Source organism: Acinonyx jubatus, chromosome E4 (assembly GCF_027475565.1).
Source record: "Acinonyx jubatus isolate Ajub_Pintada_27869175 chromosome E4, VMU_Ajub_asm_v1.0, whole genome shotgun sequence".
Taxonomy (NCBI): Eukaryota; Metazoa; Chordata; class Mammalia; order Carnivora; family Felidae; genus Acinonyx; species Acinonyx jubatus.
Window position 1 is genome coordinate 36,222,553 of NC_069395.1, and position 12,009 is coordinate 36,234,561.

Here is a 12,009-nt window from a genome sequence, read left to right on the forward strand (position 1 = left end):
AATCCCCTATAATTGATATTTGGGCAAAATCCATGAAGGCGCCCTCTGGAAATATGTGTAAGGGTTGACTCTCCTAGAAGAGAATATCCACTTCCATGGGGAACTTTAGAGAGGTTAGGTGGAATTGTTTACATCCTGATCTGAATGACTCAGTCCGAGGTCCACTCAGTTTCAGGCCAGCCATGTGACTCTCGTGGTGAGTGTCTTCTGCGTTGGCCAGGGAGTCTGTCAGGGTTTATTTCAGTGGTTCTCTATTGAGTCCCCGTGTCTAAATGGGATAACTGACCAGTTGGTGGATTCACCTCCTTCCTCCCCCGCTTTCTCTTTCTCCTCTCCCTTGACATTCTTTTGTTTTTGGAGGCTGTGTTCTCTGCCTCCAGCCCTGCTTTTTTTGGATGGTAAAGGAGGGTGAAATTTAAACTGTTTAAAGATTGGTAAGAGAGGAAGTTGTCACTTTTGACAGAAATGATATCTCGGCATCCTCACAGACCTTGATTATTCTGCTTACCCATCTTCTAGCCTCCCCGCACCCCCAGGCGGAGAATAAATAGGTGGGGGTTGGAAGTTAGCCTCCAACTTGCCTGGACTTCCTGCCATCACTGAACTGTTACCCCTGGATCACAGAGTCATGGGTACCCCACTGGTGTCCTCGTGTTTGAAAAGTACATCTTGATTCTTCTCCGGTCCAGCAGACACATTAGTTTCTTTTCCTGTTTTTGCCGTGTCAGTGTTAGGTTTAGGAAATTAATAAAATTCTGAAACGGTTTTTGCCACTTCAGTGTTTTTGTTTAAAAGAATCAATATTATTCTAAATCATGTTAAGTATATGTATTGTGTGTGTTTTTCATTTGGTTCTGTTCTACATTTGCAAATGGCTTAGGGGCTGCTCTCAGAGCTGGGGCCAGCGAGGTGGGTTAATATGACGTTGTGGCTCTGAGGTAAGCATTGGGGGTAAAATTGCATCACTGTAATGACCAGAGTTTAGCAAAGGTTTTAATTTTCTCATTCCAAAGCGTCTGGAACCTTCTGAGAAAGGGAAGGCATGTTTAGTGAGTCCTTGGTCAGGAAATGACAGAGTAGCCTTTTTATAAAGCAGATGTGTTTTGAAGGAAAAATTTAGCAAGTTTAATAAATGTAGGCTAACTAGGAGGCAGGGGAGAGGAAATGACGCTTCAGGCGTGGGATGGTTCTATGTGGTTTACCTGAAGAACTGAAGGGATTGTTCAGATAATCTCTCTTGACACTTCTAAACTCAGATTTTAAGAATTTTTACTTTCTGTAGTTTTCCCTTCCTTTTAATTCATTGCTAGGCTCTCATCATTTCTTCATAGGACCTTTCCAATGGCCTTCTCTCTGTGTTCTGTACTGTTGCCTGTGTTCTTTCCCTCTTTTAGTCCGTCCTTTGCACTACCTTATTACTTACTCAGAACATGGATCAGAGTCTCCTTATCTCCTGAGAAACCTTGAAAACTCTTCTCTACCCATAGGACAAGGTTCAGAGGCATTCCAGTCAGAGGCCTTCATATTAAACTCCACCAAGCTCACCTTCCCAACCTTGATTTTCTTCCTGACCTTATTTTTCTGCTGCTGTATTCTTCACCTTCCATTTATCCTAAACCAGTTGCTAGTCCCAAGATGCACTGTTGACGTTTCTTCCTCTGTGCCTTTGGGGTGCAGATGGACTGTGGGCCAGACATCTTTCAGATCCAAGATATGTCTATTCCATGGTCCTTGGCCTTTACACACCAGACCCCGATAAAAGGACAGAGAAAGAAATGGTATGCACTGCCCGCTCCCACTCTCCCACCACTGGACCTGGGACAGGATCTTTTGAAGCTCTAGGCGTCTCCACTGGGATGCATGTAGGTGGTAATATACACAGTCTTAGTGAATTTGACTATGTGCCTTCCTGTCAGGTGACCTTGTCAGGTATCTTTATCTAGGGAAAGTCAGAAGGGTCTAATAAGGTTCCGGGGTATTTTTCAAAGAATACTATGCCAGTTATTCTTAATCCAGCTTTCACGTGGCTTCAGTTCTTTTATAGGTATGTCCCCTTCCCGGTTCATCCAAAACGTATTTGTTAACCCCAACTCATGATTTCCCCCCAAGAACTGATCTCTTTAAGAGTTGTTATCTCAGCAAACGGTGCCCTCCCTTCTCCTGCTATCTGTACCAGACCACAGGTGTCATCTCTGATACCTCTCTTGCCCTCACCCCCCAGATCCATCCACTACCATGTCTGTTGATTCTACATATCTTCTATCTCCCAAATTTGCTTACTGTCTCTAAATCTCAGTTGCCACACTGATCTTTTATCTGGACAACTGAAACAGTTTCCCATCTGGTCAATACCCATTTATTCTCTGGCCCTACCCCCCATCCATTCTCCATATTGTATTGAGAATGAGTTTTTTGAAACACAGTTAATTGCTTAAAAGACTCTGGTGGCTTCCACTGCTTTGAGAATGAAGACAAAATTCTTGAACAGACCTGTGAGACTCCCTTGGCTCTGGTGTCTTATCTTCCTTACCTCCCCAGCCTCATCCAGGATTGTGCACCTCTCACTCTGTGCACTTCAGCCTCATGAATTTTCTTTAGTTCCTTGCGAGCTCAGTTTCCCTTCCTGCCATGGGGCATTTGCATAAGCTACTCCATATTCTTAGAATACTGTCCCTCTCTCACTTGCTTAATAAACTTCCCTTGCAGAACTCAACTTAGTCATCACTTCTTTAGGAGAGTCTCTGCTGATCTCTGAGTCAGACCCTCCTATTATTTCTCTCTAAACAGTATGTTCTACCTCTTTGGGGCCTCATTACAGTTTTGTTTTTTTTTTAATTTATTCGTGAAATGATTTCATTGTTTTTCTTCCCTGGTGGGTTGTAAACTCCATTAAGGCAGGGATCATGCCTGGGTTTGCTCATTATTTTTATCACCAACACTTATTAGCTCAATACCTGGCACTTAATAGGACCCACGGAAGGGCATGAGGAAGGGCATTTGCGGCGTCCTTCGTGCATGCTCTTTTCTCACTGAAGTTCCTCTTCTTTATCTCCTCTTACTGACAGTTCAGTCTAGATGCTTCATTTTAGATGGCAGTATGCTGGTCCTCAGCAGCCTGGATTACTCTGAAATTCAACCGATCCATTCAGCCAACATTCTCTCAGTGGCTGCTGTGCCGGGCAACACACTGTGCCATGGGGACATAACGATGGAGAGGACAGGGCCCCCGACAGAGAGTGGCCCAGAGCTTACAGAATGTGGTGGTGTTGAGGGCTGTGTGAAGGCTATGGATAAAACTATAGGGAAATACAGAAGAGGAAGCATCAACTCGGTCTGGGGAAGCCAGGAAACATTCCAGAGAATGTGACGCAGGGGCTGGACTTTGAAGATTTGTAATTTTGCCATGGCAGGCATGGCAGATGGAGGAGGGCATTTTTGGAGAGGAAACAGCCGGAGCAGAGGTGCAGAGTGGGAAGATAAGTGTGAATGTGGAAAGAATGAGGTCCAGTGTGGCTGGGGTAGAGGCGTCAGGCCCATGCAGGGGACCGTGGTAAGAGGAGGGCCTTGAGGGACAGACAGTCCAGGGTGCTGGGACTTAATCCTGCTCATACAATGAGGAACCTCTGCGTGGCTTTAAACACAGGATTAACAGGATCAGATCTGTGTTTTTAAATCAATAACTCAATGTCAGTGTGGGGAGCACATGGCAGCTGGTGGTGGCAAGGAGGGAGGCATAGAGATAGACAAGGAGTTGTAAGGATTTGAGCAGTGAATCAAGAGGGCTTGAACCTTCACCATGAGAGTGGGGGTGAGCAGGATAGAGTGATTTGAGAGATACCATGAAAGTGGAAGAGACAAGACCTGATAATGAATCTTGATAGTAAGAGTGAGGGGAGAATGGAGACGGGGTGGCTTGGGTTTTTTTTTTTTTTTTTTCCACAGTTGGAGTGAAGTGATAGATAATGATGCTTGGAATGGAGACAGTCCCCAAGTCTTCTTGGGATCCTTTCAAATGGTCCCAGGTGGCTTCAGTGGTCAGTAGATGGCAGGGGGGGTTGGAATGTAATATGGAGAGGTAAATTGAATAGGTTATAAGAAAAAAAAACTTTTTTGGTTCATAATTTGAGTAGAGCCTGAGCAGAAATTTGCCTTTGCTCTCTGTGAGAAAGGAAATTGCCAGATTTGTTAATAGTATTAACAGAAAATTGCAGGGCATGTGTGATCCCATTAAGGAAATATATCCCTGGCCCCTAGGCGACACTCTGGCTAGTTGTGACGATGGCACATTGGTTTTATCTGCTCATTAAGGCAGGGCCCGAAGGGCCTCTATTTGGCAATACTCCAGTAATCTAGTTACTACTTATGTTCTCTAAACCTACTAGACACTCATTGTGCACCTGACATTGAGTTGGGCACGGTGAGGAGTATGAGTGAGTGAGTGAGTCGTGGAAATCTCACTTCTTCTAAAGCTGCTGGTAATTCAGGCTTCCAGGTTTCCTCCTAAATAGCTTTAATTTGTAAATTTGACCAAGTCTTCCGGTAACTCCCACTCAAGGGCCATTTCCCTCTGCCTGTCCTGAGCCTGGGCTGTTGGAGCTGGCATGTCACACCACATAGGTGGTAGTTCCCAAATGTGTGTAGAGGGCACAGCAGATCAGCCTGGAAGTGCCAGTGCCTTTAAAAAGTGAAAGTATGAAACTGTCCACAGTATATCGGGTGGGCATAAACAGCCATGCGACGAGGGGGTGTTTACATGAAGCAGAGTCCAGAGGGTCCTGGGGGAAGACTCTGATGGGGCAGCTTTGTTTTTATTCTCATTGTATACCTGTTGTACTCACTGTCCCCAGAAGCAATCGGTCCTCCTTGGGAGCCCCCACTGTCTTAACATTTCCACTCTGCCCTCTGCCCTCGTTGCTCGCTTGTGCGTACCAAGGCAAAGGAAACCTGGGGAAAGTTTCCACAAACACCGAGGAATGGGGTCTGACGCAGTTACCAAGGCCAAGCTGGCCACTGTGAACTCAGGCTGTATGGTGTAATGGTGGGCACTGTGGCAGATGGGGCGGCACGGTTCTTCAAGGGGCTCATTTACAGTGATGCGGGTTAATAGAGACAGTAGCTGCTGTGAAAGGCTGTGTCCGAGTCTACAAGGCCTAGAAAATAGTAAATCTTTAATAACTATTTGTAAGCTGAATGAATGAATAAATGAAGAACAAATGGATGAATCAGGGTCCAAGTGAAGGACCTTGAGTAGGAACCAAGGCACTTGGTAGAGATAGTGCAGCAGGTGCGTGCTGAAGGTTGGCGAGGGGGCCCAGCTGCTGTTTGATGCCCATGCCATACCCGGGCTCCAGTTCTCCTTGGTACGCTGTGGCCATCAGCCAACAGGGTGTTTTAACCTCACACGTGCACTAAAGGGAAGGTGTTCTATGCTTAACCCCCAGATTCAGTGCCTTAACCCAGATTCAGTGCCTGGCGGATGGCAGTACCGTGTGGTGATTAAGAACATGGACCCTGGAGCCCAACTCCTGGGTTTCACTCTTGGCTGTGCCCCTTGGTAGCTCAGTCAGGCAAATCTCCTAATCTCCTTGGGCCTCAGTTTGCTCCTCTGTAAAACAGGAATAATAACAGTACCTGCCTCAGAGGGTTATTATGAGGATCACATGGCATAATACATTTAAAGTACCGAGTTAGGTATTATTGTTGTTTTTGTTGTCATTGTTATTTTATTATTGGAAGTGGGGTGAAGGAGGAAGGGTCAGACGTTATCTGTCTTTATTTTCAACATAAGCTCAGTTTCTTAGAATGAAGCATTGGCATTGAGCCGTTGGCAGTGAGGCCTTTCAGGGAGTGCATTTTGTTGATGATACGCAAAGGGTCGACTGGCTAAGTGTGGGCCTGCAGAGAGGTTATTCAGAGTCCATGGTCCTCTGAGGAGTCCAGCATGAGCGGGCAGGGCTTCCTGACTTATGAAATTGCACAGAGAAGAGCGTAAGGCGGGTGGGAATACCTAGTTCCAGCCAGTTCTCCAAGGCCATTTAATGGATGATATTCATCCCCTTGAAGGGCCTGGTGGTCAGGAACCTGAGTTTTAGTCTTACTGCTAGCTTGGAGGAGTTGTAGGGAAGGTAGCCCTCATTTTTCCTCTCTTTAAAATGAGCAATAATAGCACATATCTTGTTTAACTGATGGCATGATTACAGGATAAAAGTGTCAAAGGAAATGGTTTGGAAAGATTAAGGTATCCATAACTGCAATAAATGATTATTGTTAAATTGGATCCCACTGCCCACCTGCATTCTGCCTTTAAAAATAACATTATGAATCATCATCTGTCTTGAGGCACACGGACCAAAGGCTCATCAGGGCCTGTGATGAGGAAATTTACTCTCTGTACCCATCGCCCCCATGCCACCCTTCCAGGCACTGTGCTGATTCCCAGCCACAGGCCTTTGTGCTGGCTCCTGAAGCGTTTATTCTTCCTCCCTCCCGTCACCTCAGTGTTTCTCTGCCTTCAAGCCCAGCTGTTTGATCATTCCAGCCACACAGAGTTCGTCTTTTCTGAAATGCACAAATCAGCATTGATTTCTTCTTCAACCCAGATTGGTTGAAGTCACCTACCTTGTGGGTGGCTTGAGATTGATATGTGTACATCCAAAAGTACATCGGAGAACGGAGATTTATATGGAGCTTGAGGCTGGATCTTATCTCTGCGTCTCACAGTCTGTGTATCCTTGGTAAGTTATGTAAGTTCTCTGAACCTCAGTTTTCTCAGCTGTAAAATGGCAGTATTAATACCCTCTTCAGCATTGTTCGGCACCTTAAATGATATGGAGCTGAAGGTGCAGTGACAAGCACATGGCAGGTATTTAGTAAATGTTGTTTCAAGTCCCTTCTCCCCTACAGAGGAAGACTAGGGGTAGGGGAGGGGAGAGATGGGAAAGATACTCTTAAACCCCACTGAAACCCAACAGTTCACTCTCACTGGTTTGTCTTATCTTCAGAAATGATGTCTCAAACAGGAATGGGAACTTCTACAGGTTGATACAGAGCTAACGCTGTGTGGTAGTAAGAATCCTGCCATTAGCCAGAGTTTGGATTTCAGCGGTAACATCCAGCTCTCCTCAGACATCTTGGGTCCCTCTTAAGACCCAATGTGTACTCCAGCGACCAAAATCAAGTGCCTGCAGAGGTTCCTGGCACGGCCCTGCCCCAGCGCCCTGCAGAAGTGCCAGCAGTGAAATAAAAGCTGGGACTCTCTGTCCTCCTCCCGTCCTATGGTATGAGCAGCTGGAAGGAGGGAACCCAGCACCACTTGTCACCGTTCTGATGGTTCGGCACCATTTTAGAGACCACTCAGATTTAGGAATTATTCTGAAAATTCTAACCCCACTAGAAGATTGGTGGTTTGCTTTTTGTCTTTTTTTAAATTGTGTTTCTGAGTAATCCTTCAGGAGAGGCAGCTGGGCTCTTGAGACCAGCTACCAGTGACTTTAAAGTGATTAATGCTTTCCCCCTTCATTATTCAAGATAAAACTTTATCATCGCAAGGAACCACTTAATCAAAATGCTAGGAATCCTCTCAGTTATAAGAAATTTATTGGAATGATTCTTTTTTAATCTCAAGTCATAAAACCATTTTAAACTTTAAATGTCATGGCAACATTAATGAATGATTTATTGAGGGCAAAACAAATTGGTTTATCAGCTCCCAGGCTGCTTTGGTAACCAAGGTACTTTGGTAACCAAGGGAGAAGCCTTTGCCTTTATAAACAGACGTGTAAGCTTTGCAGAAAGGAGGAGATCCTACAAAAGTTTTGTAAGGATGAAGTTTTGGAAAGTGAATCTAATATTTTTATTCACTCTCAAGGCCATTTCAATTATGCCTGAGTGGGCAAAATAGATAGGGACGTGAGCTGTTCTTACTGACAGTCGACTGTGATGTGAAGAGTTGAATTTCCTTTCCTTCTTCATAATCCATGACCAGCAGTTAAAGAAAAATAAAAAGTTTGCCATCCCACTGTTTACTCAGCATTATTGATTGCCTTGAGAGTAGCTTGCTTCCCATTTGTATTCCTGATGACAGCTCTAACATTTTGTTTCTATGGATAAACAAAGTTGTGAATAATGAAGATGCCCAGGGAGGCAGGTGGCAGGAAAACGTTTTGAGAATTCCTCAGGGCATTGTAATTTTCCAGAGAGATTCCGGCAGACCTCTCATGACTTTCAGAGTGCTTTGGGGGAAAGTTTGTGTGTTTGGCAAATAATCAGTGCCTTGCTTGCTTAAAACCTAAGTAACTTATGCATTGGATCTATCTCCTTCCCAGATGCCCTTTCTCACAAACCTCAGCCTGTGCCTGGCTGAGAGAGTGGATTATCTGGGAAACAGACTCTGAGATGAGTTCTGAATGCAGGTACTTTACTGGGAAGTGCTCTTGGGGTGGACATGGGGGAGGGGGCGAGGGCAGCAGGATTAGGCAAAGGGAAGGTTGAACTGCTGTCAGTTGCAGAGAGGTGTTTCTTAGTAGACCCCACGGGTAGCTGTAGAGCCAGGTTGCCCTTCACAGTTGTCCCACCTTGAGACAAGGAGGCTGGACCATAATAATCCCCTCCTTCGTGACAAGTTATGGATGTAGCTGCCTCCCAGAAGGGGCTGCCCTAAAGCTTCAGCATCTTCCTTTAGCCATGGGAGACTGAGGGGCTGCAGAGGGGAGCAGAAGGTCGGTTTCTAGAGGCAGCTATGGAAGCTTCTTGTCCCCGGTGGCTTCATCACTGACCAGATGGAAGGAACCAAGGTTGGTTTCTTGGCTTATAACAGAAAGGGCCAAATTCTGTGATGTTGAACCCCACGCTGAATTTTCAGAGCATGGAAGCCCCTGCTGCTTCTCCTTTGCTCTCAGCCTGAGCCCGTCTTCATGCTCTATAGGGGCTCCCCCAGGAATTAGGGCTAAGAGAGGCTACATGGCTTCCCTTTCCTCAGGAACCTTTCAGGCAGAGGAGAGGGACATTATTTCTTCTGTTGAGGCACTTCCAGGATCGTGGAGAAGACAGACACACACCCATGAAAGCAGGAGAGAGGAACCTCAGGAATGTGCAAAAACGCAGAGTAATAAAGCCCAAACCTATGCGCATTTTGGAGTCATAGCCCACTCAGCAGTGGAGTTTCACAGTCTCCTTCAGATTTCATCTGTATCCCTTCTAAACACTCATTGAGCATCCCCAAATACCCTTCCCTGAGGCCAGAGGTACACATCTGGCACTCAGAACTGGCTGGGTTAGGCCCCTGCAATGTGAGCTTCCCTAATCACTTCTCTGTGGGCCTCAGTCTCCCCTCTGCAAACAGGGCTGGGCTTGGAGCTTTCAGTCCTCTCTCTCTCTCTCAATCTGGTTTGCCTGGGGCCTTGGCTTCTTCTGGTGCTGGTGCTTATCCACCTCATTACTCTCCAGCTCCCTCCCACTCCTGTTGGGTTGACATGTTATTAGAAATGGCCCTGAAATTGTTTTCTTCACTGGATAAAATATTCATCACTTAGATCTGTATTTTTATTGAAAATTTCAAGTGGAGCAGGCTCCGTTTATGTTGTCATACATCATAGGCATGCGAAGCCTTGCATGAGCGAGCAAAATCAAGGGTTGACAGGGTTTATGAACACTGTGTGTGGAGAGACAGGGAGGGGGGCAGTGAATGCCCATGATTTGTCTAGCAGGCATTTTCAGAAAGATAAATCAGCAGCAGCAGTAGTAATAGTGATAATAATAATAATGGCAATAAAAAGATAAGTTAATAATTTTAGGATGAGGGCACCCACCCACTGTTTTAATTGTGTAATTATAAGTTTTGTTCACTGCTGTATCAGTGCCTTCCAGAGTGTCTGTGATAATGTAGGGGCTCAAAAATACTTGTTGAATTAATTAATTATTTCTAGGAGAACCATAGCCTTCTACCCTAGTTCAACTAGGGGCATAGCCTCAGTTTGCTGCTTGGTCCTCCTGACTTTGGAAGACAAACTTTGGTTTGGTGTTCTGCTGCAAAGACACTCTTACTCTGAGGGCCAAGGAAGTGATTGCACCATTGAGTGAAGTATTGGGGAGAGATCCATGGAGGGTTTGGCTCCTAAAGGTTGAGATTTGGGTCTGGGGACAAAAGCACTCTTCACTCTACCCAGAGACTAGGCCCCTCTCACTTTGTGTGAGTCAGGGGTGTGTGTGTGTGTGTGTGTGTGTGTGTCCCCATGGAGGTGTTGTAAGCATGTGTGTGAGTACACAGGTAGGTGTGGTGTGTGTGTTGGGAGAGACACTGGGAAGGAAGGGGATAGTTTCCAGTTTGAAGGTGCTGAGGTCCTTTAAATGGGAAGATGCCATCCCTAAACCATGCCCAGGAGAATGGGTTTCCCTGGGCTGCCTGTCTTTAGGGATGGATTTGTATGGCATCAAGTCTTTCTAAAAGGTGCCTCATGTGGTCAGTGGAGATCTGAGCTAAGAGTGGGTAACTTTGGGAACATGAAGCCACAAGAGTTTTCTATTTATTCCGTGGAGCTGATGAAGACCCAAAGCTGGGACAAGAGCCAAATGGCTCCACATTCTCAGTTCAGAATTCAGAGTTCTAAGTGCTCCCAGACCTTACTGAAAGTCCTGAGTCAGAGAAGCAGCCTTATAGGCCCCTTCCCATCGCTTTCCTGACCATAGTAAGGACTGAAAGAGAGAAGGGTTAGGAGGGAAGAGGAAGGGTTAGGAGAACTGAGGTATTTATAAAGAAATGCTACTCATGTCCTCTTTTCCCTATATCTTGGGGGAAGGAGAAGGAGTGTTACTCCTCTCTAAAACTGAGAGAGGAAGACCCCAAGAGAATAACTCATAAATATTGGGGGTGCCCCAAAGTCTTACTCCTTAGTTAAATGAGGACTAGCGATGGCTTCACCTTTGAAAGGCATCAAGCCACCAGGTTTGGAGAATGCCCAAAGCCACCGTGGATTGAAAACAGGGTCAGGAGAGAGGTGGAGGGTCTGGAAGGGATGCCATCAAGCAGTCTCCTGTAAGTCATCTGGCAGGGCTAGAGTATATGAACTTCATGTCTGTTGCATGGGCCCCTTTGAAGGTAGCTGGGCTTGAGCCACCTTGCTGGTATCTTCTCTTTTTCCCAAGAAGGCTGCCCACAAGGTAAGGAGTCCCAGAAGCAAGAAGATATGGATTGAGCCTCCTCTAAGAGGGACCAGAGGATGGTGGTGAACTTGAGAAGGATATCTCATATGCAGGTGCTGGAGGAGGAGTTCCTTCCAAAAACAAATAAACACTTGCCACAAAAGACTGACGTTTAGACACATTGCCATAAGGAAGAACTGACCACTGGCCATTTTGAAGAAGCAGGGGCAGCATGAAAGAAAGAGGATGGCCATTTTGTTCTAAGCACTCACCTAAGAACACCTCCTTCTGCCTGCTCCTCCCCACCCCCAACCCTGACACCAGAGGTACAGCACACGTAAGGGGTGGGGAGATGTTTGTCCACAAAACTTACTGTCTTTCTCTCCAGGCTGGTGGAATGCACGATAGCTCCTGCCTGTGCTAGGGGCAGGTACTGGGGTGGTGGGCAGGAAGGAGAAGAGTTGGAATTTGTGTGTGGGAGTGGAGCTGTGGCACAAATGGCTGCGGAAGTCCTGGGATTGGGTTGAGATCCTGTTAAGGGCACCCAAGAAGGGGGTGTCTATGGGAGGGGAGAAATGCTATGGGAGAGCTGGACAGTTAGGGAAATGTCAGGAGAGGCCATCATTAAATCGCCGTCCGAAGCAGGAATTCCCTGGTTTTCTATTTTCAGAGGGGAGTTTGCACTATTTCAAACCAGCCAGTTTTCCACATGCTATTCCTCATAACCGTTAGATGACAGGATTCAGCCATGTGTAGCCATCAAGCATACAGGTTGAAACCTTTAGGGGCTAACCAACAAGCCAACTGAACTAATGGTGCAATCCTCATATATTGGCTGACAGATACTCGGGGACAGACATGGTGCCCATCAGG

At 46.1% G+C, this 12,009-nt stretch overlaps 1 protein-coding gene across 16 annotated transcripts in view; it reads left to right on the forward strand.

The window, feature by feature from the left end:
• HHAT (hedgehog acyltransferase) overlaps window positions 1–12,009 on the forward strand; it is a 319,323-nt gene that overhangs the window by 207,208 nt on the left and 100,106 nt on the right. For 14 of the 16 annotated variants that reach the window (XM_053208994.1, XM_053208987.1, XM_053208995.1 and 11 more), the window contains one exon: window positions 8,325–8,411. The exons of the other annotated variants lie outside the window; for them this stretch is intronic. In XM_053208994.1, the coding sequence (XP_053064969.1) occupies window positions 8,325–8,411 (87 nt within the window). The remainder of the gene's footprint in view (window positions 1–8,324; window positions 8,412–12,009) is intronic. 16 annotated transcript variants of the gene reach the window in all.